We start from the raw sequence: 16,791 nt of genomic DNA on the forward strand, positions 1-16,791 counted from the left end.
TGACAGCACCTGGGATCTTATGAGGCGGTTCTTTTATCGGTCGATATTCTCATGTTTGACATGCTCGTATTTTGCTTTTGGTCTTTCGAAATTGGCTATAGATTGCTATGCATTAAATGGAGTGGCCAGAGACTCTTTGGATCTTCCATTGTCTTTCGATTATCGCCTTTCGTTACCCTTTGAAGAACCTTGTCAAGATCAAGATTTCCGACGGCCTCTTATCTTCTTAGCGCCCGCGGTGCCGAATGGCTGATCACCATATTGGGGTCTCCAGGCTTCTTGTTCAAAAGAATGAACTCGTGCTTGAGCTTTTCATACAACAGGGGATATTCAAGCCGATATTTATTTTTCAGATCGTCTTCTTCAATCTCTTACCCCTGGTCGGCCTGGTCTTACCACGTCATGGGGTCACAAAATATATTCGGCCGGCGGTCTTTGTGGCATGCCTTGCATTTGCAATTGAGATTCTCAGCAGTCGTCGGGCTCATTTGGGTGCGAACGGCTATATGGTTGGCTTGATGACTGCTTGGTGGCTGGTCTGGACCGCCACTTTATATATTTTCGCAGACGTCGAGAAAGACTACCGACGGATCGAAAGAGACGATGGGCCAGATCTGTCCAAGGACCATGGAAACTCCAGCAAGGCAGCTAAGTACCACTGGCAGTCTTATCCACCGAAATTTATGCATCGTCTGGAGTGGTGTGCGGGTCTCATCTTCAACCTTCGCGGTCCGGAATGGAACTGGCGAGCGCCTCGTCTCGGCCCCCTGCCGCGAAGTGTTTACGCGCAGCTCCAGTCAGGATTTATTTCTAAAGAAATGCAGCAGGAAAACGATGAGGATTATGTTACACCCAAACAGCGCGTCCAGCAAGGATTTCGAAGTTTCCTGATTGGCTATCTATCCCTGGATATTTTGAAAGCTGTCATGATGCGAGATCCATACTTCCGGGGTGATCTTTCAAACGCTGGACGGCCATTTCCAATCTCCTACCTGGAAAATGTTCCTCTTGCTATACGTTCCTACCATGTTTTCACCAGCGCTGTAGGTGTCTACACAGCCTTGAGCTTTGTTACCGCCTTGAACCCCATTTTTTTCCTCGGCTTGTCTTCGATATTTCCCAATGCATCTCGCAGGCTGACGGGTGCGCCACTGGACGCATCTTGGCTATATGCAGACACATTTGGGCCTTTCTTCTCTCCACTCCTCGAAGATGGTCTTGCTGGTTTATGGGGGCAGTGGTGGCATCAACTCTTCCGACATGGCTTTACATCTACTGCACGATGGATTCTGTCATTAATGCCACGAAAGTGGCGTACCAACCCGAGAGTCAAGAGAGTAACGTTTCTCGTGGTTGCGTTTTCACTCAGCGGACTTATACACGCCAGTGGCAGCTACACGCAATTCACAAAGACACGCCCGCTTACAGGGCCATTTCTATTTTTTGCGATGCAAAGCATTGCTGTGATTGTCGAGAGTATTTTCAAGAATGTGCTTCTTCCCAAGACCCCTCTTGCCAGTGCTCCCCGTTGGTTCTGTCGCGCTGCGAATGTAATATGGGTCTTTTTTTGGTTGCTCTTTTCCGGGCCATTTATCACGGACGACTTCGCGACCGGCGGCATCTGGTTAGTGGAGCCAATCCCATTCAGTCCCCTACGTGGGCTTGGCCTGGCGGTTGGGCAGGGTTGGTGGTGTTGGCAAGGACCTTGGTTCCGTCACTGGAGCGATGGTACATACTGGGGTAGTGGAATACGGATGGTATAGAGTGAACTGGTCATTGATAGAATAGAAAAAGGAGACTCTTCAGATGGTATATACTCGAGTGGACAAACTCATCAGCAATCATCCTTCCATTTGTACATCGTCGTCCTCTTCGTCATCATCCGTGTCCGGATCGAGATTAAGAGTAGGCAGCTCGTCATCACTGTCATCCTCGGGCATTGATGCCTCCGGGGCCGCAGAGGCTTGAGGTTTGGCCTGAGTCTGCTGCGAAACCGGTGCAGGATGAGGGGTGGAAGCGATAGCTGCAACGGGAGCCGGATGATGCACCGACTCCTCAATTCGTGCTTTCTTAGGCCGCTCCAATTGGTTCTCTGACGGCTCAGGCATGGCTTTTAAAGTAGGTTCTTCAATGTAAGTACGGAACCGCTTGTTTGTGGCCTCGACAGGCTCCGATTTTGCGGGGACCACATTAGATGTGGAGAATTTGAGAAACGACGCGGTCTCTGAAACAGGTTCATGTTCTGCAACTTCCATCTCTTCGTCCTCATCCTCTTCTTCGGCAAGTGCCTGGGCGTCAAGTTCGGGTGCAGTCATTATCACCGGCATCCGTGGACGGATCAAGGATTCGACTTCGACTGTATCCGAATAGCCGCGAGCCAAGAAAGGAATGATACTGGCGCCGGCACCCTTGCCTTTTATGGCCGGAACAGGGTTCAGGACACTGGCCAACATCGCGTCCTTATCAGATATCAGAATGATCGTCCGATCTATTTCGGCCCGCATAGAGGCGGCCAGAAGTTCAGACGGAGCAGAAAGCAGAACACTCTGTAGAAGAGCCGAAGCGGCTTGGCCAAGAGCTGAGGATTTGGAAGCTTGTTGGTTTCGGCCCTTCTGCAGATCCGGGTTTAAGAAAGAGTCGGCATTGGCAGTGCCTTGAGCCTTGGACTTCGTCTTGGAGTCGCCCTGTGTGTTGGCCGGGGTAGTAGACTCAGTGGAGGTAGGCAAGAGATCTTGGCAACAAGAGCGAATTACACTCGTGATCGGAGCCATACTTTGCTTTGTCATGGCAGGTCCATTCAGAGAGATCAGGCTTGCAAGCAAATCATAGGAAGCAGTTCGCACATCACGACTGAATTTCTCATTTCGAAACACCCAAGAAACTTGTTCTAGCATGGTCTGAGCAAGAGGGATAGCACTGGTTCCCAGTACATTGACGACATGAGCAAGCAGGTCCATGCAAGCAATATGGATACGAGGAAGTTCGGCCCATAGCAGTTCTCGTTCCTCACGGCCAATTTGAGGGTTTGCTTGCGCACCAGATTGGGACGTACCCTCTAGTGGGACCGTGACGGTAGTCAATCGAGATGTCAGGTCCAGGATAGAGCCTAATGGCAGGGCAACGGCGGAAACCGAAGGCATGGCAATGAAGTCGGACAGAATCCGCAACAGGGTGAGGATTCTGTCGGATCCAGCATGAATACCCTTCCAGGCTGGGAGGCCCAGCGCATCAGGTGCAGGATCAGCCAGCTCTTCGTTATAGTTTTGGCGGGTAGCGACCAGAGTAGTATCCACCGACTCCCACTGCTCAACCACGGCTCGGTATACAAAGTCGGTTGCCCGGTGAATTGAGAGAATGGTTGATCTACAATCCTCGTTCCACCCAGAACCCGACTTGTCTTTCGGGGCGCATTTATGCAGCGAAGCAAACACTTGCTCAGCGGCATCAATTACAGGCCCCCGGAAGTATACATCCTGCGAGCCCAATATCTCCGCCGACAAGGATCGCAGTTGAGAACCGAAGGGACGGAAAATGGTCGGATGGCGCGGGATCAATTCCAAAAGAGCTAATAGCACAGTTTCCATAAACGGAGTGTTCGGTTTTGCTTTACGAGCCGACCCGGAGGGGAGCTTGACGAGAGTCGAGACCAAATTGAGGGCAGCCGTAATAAAACCTGGAAGATGTGGCGTTGTAATTTCTCGCACCAATGTTGGGTACTGGTAAGTGAGGTGGAAAATGCGCGTGAGAGTAATGATGCACATTTTTCTCGTGGATACCGGGTCAGGTTTCTGCGTGGATCGTTAGCCACAGGCATTTGGCATCAAGCATGGGTTTATTTGCCCCGTACCGCCAAAATTCCAATCAGACTGCGAACAATGGGCTCATAACCCCGCAACACCTCCCATTGACCAGCCTCAACCATGGCCTTGGCCAGCACCACAGCGGTCCATCGGCCCTCAACGCTGCGGTCCTGCAGCAAGCTGGACAGCCGGGTCTTCAATTTGTGGACTTGGATAGCATTCTCCGAGTCGGATTTGCCCGGTTTCTGGGTTTGCGGAGCGGATAGAAGATCAGCGCAATCGCTCAACGAGGTTGCGAGAAACGAAGCAATCGATGGCAATTGCTCGACGGGGGTGGTCGTTAAGCGGTGCGCGACCGCGCGCAAAGTCGTCGAGGCCATAGCGCGCACGAAATTTCACAGGAATCCGAGTGTTATGCCGAGGGACAGAGGAATGTGCCAAAGACCCAGCAATGGCAGAGAAAAGACTGCCGAAGCTTGTTCGGTAATTTTTTTCCCTTTTGGCGTAACGCTCGGGCCACATGCTGCGGCGCCCATCTGAATGCTGGTGGATTCTGCCGGGGCTGTTCTGCGGGCCCTGGGGGTCTTTTGCTTCTGGTTTTCCTGCTTGGAGCCTCGGGTGTAAATTACCGTAATCTCCGTACATGCTCAAGGCACACCCCTAGACGATCATCCTCCGTCGCGTTGAGCTACAACAGGTCTCTCTCCTGCATCTCTTCCTCTCCCCTGCTCCCCACCATCTGAAACACCATGGCGGTGAGTTCTACAGCTTCTTGTCCCCGTTAGGAGTCGATCTCCTCCGAGCCTATACTGATCCTCGTCTGCTTAAGGGAGGCAATGCTGAGAAGGGACACCGGTACAGCGTGGCGCTGGATCAAGCGCGGGCGCAAGGCAAATGGGAGGAAGTTCCTGAGTTGATTCGCAAAGTCACTAAACACTCGCCGCAAAGAATCTGTACGTGCGAAATTGACCAGGTACCTCCGCCGGTGGCTTGCGCGCTAACGGAGTGGTCTTCCGCTCGAATCTAGGCATTATCCAGACCGCTACCGCTGAAAGTCGAGTCATTGCATATCAACAACAAAAAACAACCGAAGAGTCATCGTCTACCCCCAATCTCCATGAGCTAATCCCTGCGCTGTTGACAACAATTGAGAACAATGATGGCTCCCAGCAGGAGATACTTCAGGCTAGTGTTTGCTTGGGATGGATCCATTGGACCCTCAATGAGCCCGCGCTAGCTGCCAGTCGCCTGCCGAAGGATTTCAGGGCCCTAGTGGACAGTATATTACATGAAGATCATGAACTTTCGGCCTGGACCGAGGTCTGTTTAGTAAAGGGATGTTACATTAAAGGTATACATGCACGTGGGATGTCTACGACGAACATGATAGGCTTACTTTACAACGCAGGATCGGCACAATCGGCAGTAACGGATATTGATGAAACGCTGGAAACTTTTTCTTCGCTATTAGCGTGGCTGAGCAGTGGAAAACTCACGACGAATGCCAACTCCCAATTCTTGAGTTGGGCGGAGACCCTCCTTGGTAAGGGTGCGTTACTGGCAAGCGAAGAAGCCATCACCGCAGGCCAGAACGCCAATCCCCGTCATGTCGAGATCGCACTTAGATTATTCCGACTGTGGGCTCTGCATCCCTCCGTGAAGCAGAGCTTGGCTTCAAACACCTCACAGCCTTCCACCCCTGGGCCCTCGCGATCAACAGTATGGAGGGCATATTACGGACTCTTGACGACGATCCTTCAAGAACAGCTAGACTATACACCACAGCTTGAGGGGCCAGAAAGACCGCAATTGGCTAGTGAGATACGCTTGGTAGAGTCAATTTGCGAAAGCAATCTCCTTCGTGAGGTGAAATTCCCTACTGCTAATGCAGGCAATTCTCCCGTTGAGGCATGGGTGGAACAAGTCATTGGCAACTGGCAAATTCTTTGCGGACCCTATTGGCATGATCAAGACCTGGGTGAAGGAGGTCAAAATGCTGTTGGACGTAACGTCCTGGATGTGAGTACAGACTAGTTGTTTCCCTTGTATTCATCTTGCTAACGTGTCATCAGATTCTGTATCGTGCGGCGACTAAAACCTATCATTCACATCTCATCCTTAGACGTCTATTTCATGTCCACGCGGCGTTGTCAGAATTCGATCTTGCCATCAAGGCACTTGACTCTTACATCGAAATCGTCACCTCTGCCAAAGAGCGTGCTGCGAAGTCCGCCAATTATGGAGAGTTGGAGTCAGATGATACCTTGCTCCAGACGCTGTCAGAGGGCGTCACATTATTGAGTTGCCTTGGGTCCTTTGAAGAAGCCGAGAAAGCCAAGGATATGACAGACATGATGCAAACTTACATCGACCAAAAAGCTTCGACCAAATTGGATACCGAAAACCTTGCACTTAATTACAATGCCAACTCTAACGCCCCATCTGAAATATCTCCATCGGTTTTAGCGCAGGCTTATCGAGCCATTGGAGTCGGACTGGCGAACTGGGCGACCTATACTCCCTTGAACGAGGCCCGGGATGAAATCCGTGCTGAGGCTATCGATTATCTAGAGCGAAGCGTTGCGCCTGAATTAGGAAACGAGTCGAACTTTTCGTCCCTCTATGCCCTTTCTCTAACACTAGCTCAAAACCGAGATCTGGACGCGGCAATGGATTGTGTTAAATCTGCGCTATCCTCTCATGATCCCTCTTCTGCTTCGGATGATCTTTCCAAAGAGCGGGACCTCGTCTCGCTATGGCATCTGCTTGCATTGTTGCTCAGTGCCAAACAGGAGTTTGATATTGCAGAGCGCTCCTGTGAAGCGGCGTTTGAGCAGTTTCCATCAGAGATCTTTCCCAAAAGCAGTCGCGAGAGGAGGGCATCCAGGCAATCCCACAATGGCCCAGCTACTTTAAAGCGCACAATTCTTGGCCGTTTACAAAATCGTGAGAAAGAGCGCATTCTTGAGATTCGCATGACCCAACTTGCCTTTGTGGAAGTCTTGGAAGGCCCCGAAGCCGCTGTCAACAAGACCGAGCAGTTGCTCAGTCTTTTTGGCATCTTGTTCCAGGATCTCAATCTAGAGACTGAAGGGAACCGCAATTCAAAGTGCAAAGAGCACTTGGTGCCTCCGAAGAGCTCTGCAGGAACTGCAAAGAGCTTCCGATCTAGTCTCTTCAGTCGGAACAGAGCATCGCAGCTACCGGATCGCCGTGCTCCAAGCGTGAACTCCGAAACTCCTCCTGTCCCCGCGGTGCCCAGTGGTGGGGGAGATGCGCCGTCTATCCAAGTCACTGATGATGATCATGAGCGCCATCCGCGTACAGCTGGTTCTGATTCCAAGAAGGCCGATACCCGCAGTAGCAGTACACCCCGGCCTGAGAGATCCCCCATTCGATCACCGGTATCAAACGGGTCTGATTCCCCAGCATTGGTTGGAATCGCTGTATCGGGCAATACATCTCCCGTGTCAGAGCGTCGTCCTGCAAGCGGGAGACAGCCTTTACCGCCCATTCCGCACAATATGTCCCATCTGCAGCAACCTTACCCAGGGCGCCACGAGCATCAGCCGCCAGTTCAAGACGTCCGACTCCCCAGTGGGCACCGTTATGACTCCCCTACCATCGCCGTCACGAAATTCACCACGATTCAGTCTAAGAAACATGCCCTCGCTTTACTGGTAAAGATCTGGCTTGTCATTGCTGGTCTGTACCGCCGTGCATCTCTTTTCGATGATGCTCGCGAGGCATGTGAGGAAGCTTTGAAGCAAGCAAGCCGGATGGAAGCCCTGACCTCGGCTGAAGATTCTTCAGCACGCAACTTCACCAAGCGTGGTTGGACTGCAGCTAAAAGCTCAGAGGAGCTTTGGGCAGACGTCTACGCCGAGCAAGGTCTTCTAGCCCAAGCTCATTCGAACCCCCATGAAGCCATGAAGTTGTTCGAAGATGCGTTGCTGCGCGATCCTGAGCACCCTACCGCCACAATCGGCCTTGCAAACCTCCTTCTCGATATCTGGGACCAGACTCTGGTCATGGATTCGGCAAATGCAGATGTGGATTGTAACAGAACCCGTCAGTCACTGCTGTCCGATACCGCCAAGCTCACGTCGGCTAGGGCTGTATCAATTGATCAGCTGAAGGCGCCCGAGGCTACCAAGGTTCCAGGCCCAGTATCGGTATCAAACTCTCCGCATGAGGCTGACCCCAAGTATCTCCACCGCCTGGCAGCACGGGACCGCGCCTATGCTCTTCTTTCATCGTTGACCAAGCTTGGAAGCTCGTGGGATAACTCGGAGGCTTGGTATGCTCTTTCGCGCGCCTATGAAGCCGGGGAACAAGTAGAAAAGCTCAAGGAGGTTCTCTGGTGGTGCATTGAGCTGGAGGATCGTCGACCTATTCGGCATTGGTCGAATATCGGATCAGGACTATATGTTCTGTGAAAATCTTCCAGGTTGAAAAAAAAAATCATGGGTGTGACTTGACATCTTCATGTGTCTACTTGGATTTTCTCCTGCAGGTTTGCCCCTTCTTCATTTATCATTTCTTTTATACCTGAGATACCATGCCAATCATTGCGGAACTGGGGACTACAGCATGGGTAGGCCTGTTTCATTTGAGCCGTTTATTGGGAAATGGAAAATTAAATTCTTTTTTTTTTTTCGCGGATTTTGAATTGGAATCTCGTATAAAACAGTACCACAACTTTATGTACATCTCATAAGCCCGAAGGTGCTTGAAGAGTTAAGAAAAAACAAAAGCCGTCAAAGGTCGCAAGTTGGATTCATCCTGCTAGCTTCAAAGCCACGGGTTTACCGGGGAGCGGCAACTGGAATCCAGGCAGAATACTTAGGGCGGGTGCTGGAGCAATGTTAGCTTGACGAGCACCCAAGGTATCATTTGGGTGAGACTAACGTGGAGTAAGTCCTGAAAGCACCACGCGTCTGGGTGAGGTTGGGACGGTGCTCAGGGAGCTCCCAGGCGCGGTGTCCGGTCTGCATAAGCTTATCGGTGGTGGGAGGAGCATCAACCATGTAGGAGATCCAGGCGTGCCTTTGGTCAAGTCGTTAGCCACGGCCCAATGGTCTCAGGCATTTAGCCATTCAGATAGAAGCAAGAAGAGCTTACCAGCCGGGCTCAATCTGAGAAGCATCCCACTCGGGCCAGTTCGTCTTGTAGTCAACCCAACGGGTTCGGACTGAAAGACACTTAATTAATACACCTATTCCCCCGCGAAGTGATTGGTGTCTTGTTCCTTACGGGGCAGCTCCTCTTCCATGTTCTCGAAGTACTTGTTACCGTAGCGGTCGATGCCGATCAGGGTTCCGGCTTTGGTATCACCTGTAATCGATTCGGATTAGCAAGCCACACCCCACCGCTTGTTTTACCCAAATTGGGACGGACATACCGATGTTCTATTCGAAGAAGAGATTGAGAGTCCAATGTTAGTCTTTCAACCGGCCTATCCCTCGTATTTTGGAGCATCCGCGGGCGAGATCGTACCTGCATCTGGTGGGCATAATCCTGTAGGGGGTCAGCGTTTGCACCGGGCTAGAGCGATAGAGAAATGTGGAACAAACCTTGATACCAATGCGGCGCAGGTTGCGCAGCGTCCGCAGAATAGTCGACATATTGGCGGTGCAATTGTACGTAGAATCGCGAAGGGACCAAGCCGGTCGTGAATGGCGAAGTTGAGGCAGAAGGAGCCCGGGCCAGTTTGCAGCGTTTGCATCTGTCCCTTCCCGATTCAGAAATATTTCCAATCGACTTGCTTCGCGACCACGACAGCTCCAACTCGCCATGTTTGGTCGCATTGGGGGTCAAAGGCTTCGGGGCGCTGCCTGTCGACCAGCTGCTCGTCGCAAGGTTTGTGGCCGCAAGTTCTCCGCATCCCCTGTCTCCCAAGCTGCTACGTCTGCTCCGTCACCTCTCGGGGGTATCACGGTCGAGCTAGATCGCATTGCTCCCCGATTCGAGATCAATGCCTCGCAAGTGGATATTCTGAATTCTCCGGCCAGCTTCTATTCCACTCTGAAGGTAACCATTCGATTTCCAGACGGAAGAATTGGGCTAGGCTAACTACGAGGTGCACAGAACAAAATTCGCAGTGCTCGAAAGCGCATCTACCTCTCAACCTTATATATCGGCAAAACGGAATACGAATTGATTGATACAATCTCCCAATCCCTGCGCGATAATCCCGAGTTAAAAGTCTCAATCCTGACTGATTGTCTTCGCGGAACTCGTGAAACCCCGAACCCGTCTTCTGCTTCGCTTCTATGTTCATTGGTGGCAGAATTTGGACCTGAAAGAGTTGATATTCGCATGTTCCATACTCCTAATCTCACGGGACTGAAAAAGAAATGGATTCCCCGAAGGATCAACGAAGGCTGGGGATTGCAGCACATGAAGCTTTATGGCATTGATGACGAAATAATTCTATCTGGGTAGGTAGATTATGCAATTCATGTATCTGACATGCACTAACATAACTTCAAGAGCTAATCTCTCCGAAGACTACTTCACCAACCGTCTTGATCGATATCATTTATTCAGTTCCAAATTGCTTGCCGATTACTATGCCCGCATTCACCACGCCGTCTGCAGTTTGAGCTTCAAGGTCCTGCCAGATGCCCACAGCGAGTCAGGATATCTCTTAGATTGGCCCACCGCCAATGGAGCGCAGTCTCCACTGGACGACCCTGAAAGCTTCGTCGCCTGTGCGTCAACGGTGTTAACACCTCTCATCAAAGCCTCCAACAACAAGCCCGCCTTTCCCGAGTCACCCAGTCAGACTTTCGTCTATCCAGTCGCTCAGTTTACACCCCTCCTCAAGCCAGATTCCTCGACTGAATTCCCTGCCGTATCACACATCCTGCGGCTTTTGTCCGAATCAAGCGCATTCGCAGGTGCCCGGTGGCTTTTTACTGCCGGCTACTTCAACATCCATCCCGTCCTCTCTTCTTTGCTCATCCGCAGCACATCTGCTGCATCTGAAACCCCATCAACCACCCAAGGCACTGTATTAACCGCCTCTCCATGGGCGAACGGGTTCTACGGGTCGTCGGGTGTATCGGGAATGCTGCCAGCAGCCTATACCCACCTTTCCGCGCGATTCCTCGACCGGGTCGCCGCAGCTCAGAGTACAAACTCTATTCAACTGAAAGAATGGCGCCGTGGTACAGTTGGCACACCAGGAGGCTGGACGTACCATGCCAAGGGTCTTTGGGTGACACTACCCCGTGAAGAAAACCCAAGTCTGACATTCGTCGGGAGCAGCAACTACACGAAGAGAAGCTACAGCCTTGACATTGAAGTGGGTGCTCTGCTGGTAACGAGCGACCAGCAACTCAAACAGAAACTCGGCGAAGAGGCAAAGCGGTTACAAGAAAACGCCAAGCCAGTTTCACGCGAAGATTTAATGCGTACCGAGCGGCGCGTTGGCTGGAATGTGCGACTAGCGATGTGGATTGTCGAGAAAGTTGGCGGTGCGCTCTAGACTTCATGAAAAACTGAAGCTCTTGTATATTTCACCCGGGAATGTGGTCCCACTTGTACTAATATGCCCAATCATCTCCACATTATCACGCCATCACGAAGTCCACTCTGACTCATTTACATAATCAACTTCTGTAGTTAACTAACTACAATGGCCAAATGGATTTCAATTACAACTTGGGATCTAAATATCTACATTGCGTGTCTCTCATCAATAATAAGATAAATCCTTGCCGGTGGAAACATGCCTCCTGAGTCTAAGCTCCAATCGATCCTCCTCGCCAAACACTGGTTTGGCTTTGATCTAGACGACACACTCCATGAATTTCGAAAGGCATCCTCGCAAGCGTCCCAAGCTGTCTTTGATGCGATCCACTCGAGCCGCCCTGAGATATTCTCTGAAGATCTTCAAGCCACGTATCAAGGTATTCTGCGCAGCGCCACAGCGAATGCTTTCATCGATGGCCGAACATCAACAGACTACCGCCGCGAAAGATTTAGCCAATTATTGCAGGCATATGATGTGAATCCCGAGTCAGACCCAGGGGTAAACGGCGAGATCAGTTCTTTGCTAGACACATACAAATCAGTTCTGAAATCGAACCTAGCCACAAAGTCAGGCGTCATAGACTTGATGCAGGAGTTGCGACGACTCGGCAAGAAGATCATTATTATCACGGAGGGACCGGCAGATGCTCAAGAGTGGACGGTCAAAGAGTTAGGCCTGCAGCGTTATGTTGATATCTTGGTCACTACTAATGAAGTTGGGAGGTCTAAACTGGATGGGTTACTTGGCGTTATTCTGCAGAAATACGGTATTTGTGCGGATGATATTGTCTACTTTGGGGATAATCCTGTTCGTGACATAGAACCTGCTCAAAGAGAAGGCATCTTGGCTATACTTTATAGCGAGAAGCAGGAAAAGCGTCTGGAAGATCTTCGCTCGTTGAGGATCGATTCTTGGGAAACTCTACGGGGTATAGTCACTCTTGTGTGATGGAAGTCTGAGCCAGTGTACTGGAATTTCATGCCTGCCATCTGGAAACGCCATGTATACACTTTTCTCGTACTTCATGTTCAAGAGCTTTAAAGTATTGCCGTGAAAGGCACAAAAGTTGAAAGCAAAAAAAGTTTTTTGATCTCATCATCAGCCACGTCCTCATAAAGATGCATAAATAGGATATTGTAGATCACATAAAGAGAAAAACGCCGGTTCATGAAGAGGTGCCATGCATGGGTCATATCATACTGCAGCGCAGTGTATCCATCTAAACCTTTCCAGAGACACCACTGGATCTACTAGAGAAGCGAGCGGGCCCCAGGCCAGAACGAATCTCATCGAGCATGCGAATGCCAATAGCCTCATTGCCATGCTTACCGCGCTTGTTCTTAGCTCCCTTTCGCTTTGTCTGGGCGCTGGTGTGATCGTCCCAACCGGACAAAAAGTCATCCATGACATTATTGAAACCGCTACGGGAGAAGCTTTCATTGTTGGCGTCAACAAGACTCGGCGCTTGAGATGAGGCAGTCGACATGCCCGTCATGCCAGTTGCACCGGTCATGCCACTAATCATGGACATGTTGTCATCATACTCTTCGCCCTCGTCCACAGAGTACAGAGCCTCTATCCGGTCGAATCGGTCATCAAGTAATCTGTGGCCTTCCGTACGAGCTAAGGCAGACGAAGTCATCGAATAGGCAGAAGGATTTGTCAAGGCACCCTTACGCTTCTTCTTGCGAATAGGCGTTCCGCCAACAGTAAAGGCAGTGGAAGCAGCGGTCTGCTGCTCAGAGGGGGCGATTGTGGGAGCTGCTGGCACGGGAGCTTTGCCCGATTTCGCGTCTTTCTTGAATTTTGCGAACTCTTGCATCCAGTCTTGGTCTGTAGGTCGCATATCTGGAGCAGGTTGGTCATGCTCAGGTAATTCACCAGGAGCAACAACATCGGTCTGAGGGCCGTCTGGAACATCGTTTACTCCATCAGTATGATCTGCCCGCACCGGTGCCTTTTCGGTAGCATCGGACTCCCATCCTTCATCCTCTTCCTCATGGTCAAAGAGTGTATCTTCCCAATCACCAGCCTCCATCTCCTCCGCTTGCTTTGTCAATTCACCGAACAAGTCATCATCATCATCGTCCACGTATTCATCATCCTCCAAGGCCTCCAAAGCCTCCCGTAGACGCGGGTCCATATCAGGCTGGAACCCACTAATAGCATCCGGCACATTCTGCTGATCCTGGTACGTAGGCTTTCGTGAATATGATGTGGTGGTTGAGCGGAAATCGCCATACTCAGAGCCATACACACTTGGACCCCCGTGGGCACTCTTGGAGTCCCCATCCAGAGAGATTTGGCGGATCGCATCTTCCAGCTTCATACCCTTCTTGGCCTTTCCCTTCTCTTGCTTGGCCTCGACAAAGTGTGAGTCTCCGCCGCCGGTTCCCAGCTCACGCAAATGTTGCATGTAGTCATAGCTTGAATCATCGAAATACACGCCATAGTTTGCGGCCTCGCCTTCATTGCGGCGGATGGCATCATCGTTGAACTCGTTCTTGAGATCTGAGAGGTTACGGAAGGGCTTTTGAGAAGTCGATGATGACGAAGACGACACCGGGGCAGCGGGACCGGAAACTTGGTGCAGGACTCGGTCGTCTGCCTCTGAGTCGTGGATTAACGGGTCATGTTGGGATCGATGGAAGAGCTGGAAAGTGCTCGCATTCTTCTTATCACTGGCGATTGTCAGGACATGCTACTGTCGTAAATCCCTTGGGGGAAAAAATAAAATAAAAACTTACATCCACTGCTTTCGGGGCGGCATCCTGGGTGATCGTTTCAACAACTTTGGAATCAACCTTGGTGGATCAAAAAAAAGACGAAAAAAGTGGGATAGATAAAGTCACGTGCTCTTATCGGTGCCCGATGGAAAAGTTATACAAAAACTGCAAAACAGGACTCGGAGAGCAAACTTCTAAGTACATACTTTATATGAATCCAAGGCGTACTTTGGCCTCTACTGTATTGTATAATCTACGACTTGTGTAAGTACATGCAGAATAAGATCCAATAGTGGCAAAATGAGAGTCGGGAAAAAATCCCGTGACCCCGCCTGAGTCAGCGTTATCTTATCCGCGTCTGAATAATCCAAAAGATTTCGGGTGATTTTCAAGCGGGGTTTGTTCTTCGTTCTCTCTCATTCAGACTTCCTAATCCAAGAAAAAGCCTTTCATCATGGTGTTGGCTAAGTCCAAGAACTCCGTGGGGCTGGGTAACAGCCTCATGAATGATCGGTTTGGCAAAGGAAAAGCATCCAAGGCGAAAAAGGCCTCGCACAACAACGCCATCGCACGCCAGGGTATCAATGGCGAAACTTATATCACCAACGAAGCCAAGGAGGCATCCTGGGTGAAGATGCGGTCAATCACCGAGCAAGCCGCTCTCGACGAGTTCCTGAGTACTGCTGAACTGGCCGGCACAGACTTTACCGCAGAGAAAATCAATAACGTCAAGATTATCCACTCCGATCAGAAGAACCCCTACCTCCTCTCTGCATCCGAGGAGAAGAACGCCCACAAGAAGCACCAGAAGAACCGGGGCCGCTTGACCGTCCCTAGACGACCGAAATGGGATTCTACTACGACGCCACAACAGCTGGAGATGATGGAACGTCAGAGTCTGCTAGACTGGCGTTGGGGGCTTGCGGAACTCCAGGAAAACAACGATCTGCTGATGACCCCCTTTGAGCGTAACTTGGAAGTTTGGCGCCAGCTGTGGCGTGTCATCGAGCGCTCTGATTTGGTTGTGCAGATTGTCGATGCACGAAATCCTCTTCAATTCCGTTCAGAAGATTTGGAAAACTACGTCAAGGAGATTGATCCCAAGAAGAAGAACTTACTATTGGTCAACAAGGCCGATATGTTGACTCTCAAACAGCGAGAGGCTTGGGCTGATTATTTCGAGACGCACAACATCAATTTCCGTTTCTTCTCGGCTCATCTTGCTAAGGAAAAGCTCGAGGCTGAGCTCCTGAGGGAGTCCACTTCTGATAGTGAAGATGAACAGCTGGCTGAAGCGGCCGAAAAGTTGGATGTCAGCGCTGACGAAGAACACAGCGCCGACGTGAAGGAGACATCTGATGTAAATGAAGCTGAGGGTGATGTCGATGCTATTGCAAAATACGCAGACCCAGAAGCATCAATCGGTCCACACATTTTGGATGTGGATGAGCTAGAAGAATTATTCTTGGCGAACTCACCAGAGACGCTTCCTCAAGAAGATGGCTCCGAACGCAAGCAAAAGCAAAAGACTACCATTGGTCTCGTTGGATACCCCAACGTCGGTAAATCTAGCACGATCAACGCTCTCCTCGGTGCCAAGAAAGTGTCTGTCTCTGCCACCCCCGGTAAGACAAAGCACTTCCAGACACTTTATCTGTCTCCAGAAATTATGCTTTGCGATTGTCCTGGTTTGGTGTTCCCCAATTTCGCTACAACCAAGGCTGACTTGGTCGTCAACGGTGTTCTGCCGATCGACCAACAGCGTGAGTTCACAGGGCCCGCTGGCCTGGTCGCCCAACGTATCCCTAAGCATTTCTTGGAGAACGTGTACGGTGTGAAAATCAACACCCGCCCCATCGAAGAGGGCGGTACTGGCATACCGACTGCCAGTGAGGTCCTACGTGCCTATGCGCGAGCTCGCGGGTTTTCTACCCAAGGTCTAGGACAGCCCGACGAGTCCCGCGCGGCCCGATATGTCCTCAAAGACTATGTGAACGGAAAGCTTCTCTTCTGTCATCCTCCTCCTACAGCTGAGGGCGAGCCAGCTATCGATCCACACCAGTTCAACGAGGATCTCTATGATCTCGCCCATTTGCCCGCCAGACGTCAAGCAGCGCTTGCGAAGACCATTGTAGACGTCGATGACCTTGACTCCGACATCGCCTCCTTCGTCTCATCCTCCAAGGATCTACAGCCTGAAGCTCCCGGCCAACGGTCCCGCAACATTGACAGCGGCTTCTTCGGAACTGCAACTGGGCCCTCAGCTGGCCGTATGACTCTACCTTTCCAGAGTCAATACACGTCGCAAGGTCAACAGATTCGGAAGAACCCCACAGGCCGCAAAGAGCGTATGATGATTGCCATCGAGCGAGGCATTGATGTTTCCGACGTTAGGGGCGGCAGTTCCAAGAAGCACTTCAAAGGCAACAAGAAACAAGCTAAGAAGAAGCGTAACAACGGCGATGCCGATGACGACTACTAAAAGTGATTTTCTTTTCTCTCTCATATTTCCCTTGCATATGGCCGATGGATCTCTTATGATTTGATTCCCCTTTTGACGCGACCAGTTCTTACTGTCATTTATGTACGTATGGTTTCTGCAGGAGGATTAGAGGCGGTTGACTGTCTCATACGGGGTGTGCATGTTGTCGACTTTTGAATTTCAGACATTTGCAGGCGTTCGGCATGTCATCGAAATGAGTTAATTTACTCAAACTGTTAT

At 50.8% G+C, this 16,791-nt stretch overlaps 8 protein-coding genes across 8 annotated transcripts; 5 read left to right on the top strand and 3 right to left on the bottom strand.

Moving 5' to 3' along the window:
• Nucleotides 1–245: 245 nt before the first annotated feature.
• Nucleotides 246–1,763, top strand: N7468_008124 (wax synthase family protein; the record flags this gene model as incomplete). The annotated part of the gene is made up of 1 exon (XM_058477420.1): nt 246–1,763. One exon carries the CDS (start codon nt 246–248, stop codon nt 1,761–1,763), a length of 1,518 nt encoding a protein of 505 aa, XP_058327765.1.
• Nucleotides 1,764–1,841: 78 nt separating this feature from the next.
• N7468_008125 (RIX1/PELP1 family protein) lies at nt 1,842–4,180 on the bottom strand (the record flags this gene model as incomplete). The annotated part of the gene is made up of 2 exons (XM_058477421.1): nt 1,842–3,788; nt 3,848–4,180. 2 exons carry the CDS (start codon nt 4,178–4,180, stop codon nt 1,842–1,844), a joined length of 2,280 nt encoding a protein of 759 aa, XP_058327766.1.
• A 369-nt stretch (nt 4,181–4,549) lies between these two features.
• N7468_008126 (uncharacterized protein) lies at nt 4,550–8,239 on the top strand (the record flags this gene model as incomplete). The annotated part of the gene is made up of 4 exons (XM_058477422.1): nt 4,550–4,555; nt 4,630–4,753; nt 4,828–5,819; nt 5,873–8,239. The coding sequence occupies 4 exons, from the start codon at nt 4,550–4,552 to the stop codon at nt 8,237–8,239; spliced, it is 3,489 nt and encodes a 1,162-aa protein (XP_058327767.1).
• A 369-nt stretch (nt 8,240–8,608) lies between these two features.
• Nucleotides 8,609–9,427, bottom strand: N7468_008127 (complex I NDUFA12 subunit family protein; the record flags this gene model as incomplete). The annotated part of the gene is made up of 7 exons (XM_058477423.1): nt 8,609–8,657; nt 8,712–8,849; nt 8,925–8,994; nt 9,057–9,137; nt 9,205–9,211; nt 9,300–9,320; nt 9,377–9,427. 7 exons carry the CDS (start codon nt 9,425–9,427, stop codon nt 8,609–8,611), a joined length of 417 nt encoding a protein of 138 aa, XP_058327768.1.
• A 169-nt stretch (nt 9,428–9,596) lies between these two features.
• Nucleotides 9,597–11,295, top strand: N7468_008128 (CDP-diacylglycerol--glycerol-3-phosphate 3-phosphatidyltransferase; the record flags this gene model as incomplete). Its single annotated transcript, XM_058477424.1, has 3 exons — nt 9,597–9,833; nt 9,891–10,243; nt 10,296–11,295. The coding sequence occupies 3 exons, from the start codon at nt 9,597–9,599 to the stop codon at nt 11,293–11,295; spliced, it is 1,590 nt and encodes a 529-aa protein (XP_058327769.1).
• A 243-nt stretch (nt 11,296–11,538) lies between these two features.
• On the top strand, nt 11,539–12,291 carry N7468_008129 (HAD family hydrolase; the record flags this gene model as incomplete). Its single annotated transcript, XM_058477425.1, has 1 exon — nt 11,539–12,291. One exon carries the CDS (start codon nt 11,539–11,541, stop codon nt 12,289–12,291), a length of 753 nt encoding a protein of 250 aa, XP_058327770.1.
• A 271-nt stretch (nt 12,292–12,562) lies between these two features.
• On the bottom strand, nt 12,563–14,113 carry N7468_008130 (ribosome biogenesis protein LTV1; the record flags this gene model as incomplete). The annotated part of the gene is made up of 2 exons (XM_058477426.1): nt 12,563–14,024; nt 14,091–14,113. The coding sequence occupies 2 exons, from the start codon at nt 14,111–14,113 to the stop codon at nt 12,563–12,565; spliced, it is 1,485 nt and encodes a 494-aa protein (XP_058327771.1).
• Nucleotides 14,114–14,523: 410 nt separating this feature from the next.
• N7468_008131 (ribosome biogenesis GTPase LSG1) lies at nt 14,524–16,551 on the top strand (the record flags this gene model as incomplete). Its single annotated transcript, XM_058477427.1, has 1 exon — nt 14,524–16,551. The coding sequence occupies one exon, from the start codon at nt 14,524–14,526 to the stop codon at nt 16,549–16,551; it is 2,028 nt and encodes a 675-aa protein (XP_058327772.1).
• Between the last annotated feature and the right edge of the window lie 240 nt (nt 16,552–16,791).

Source organism: Penicillium chermesinum (assembly GCF_028974085.1).
Source record: "Penicillium chermesinum strain IBT 19713 chromosome Unknown utg000006l:1.0-2335141.0:1.0-2336784.0, whole genome shotgun sequence".
Classification (NCBI taxonomy): domain Eukaryota; kingdom Fungi; phylum Ascomycota; class Eurotiomycetes; order Eurotiales; family Aspergillaceae; genus Penicillium; species Penicillium chermesinum.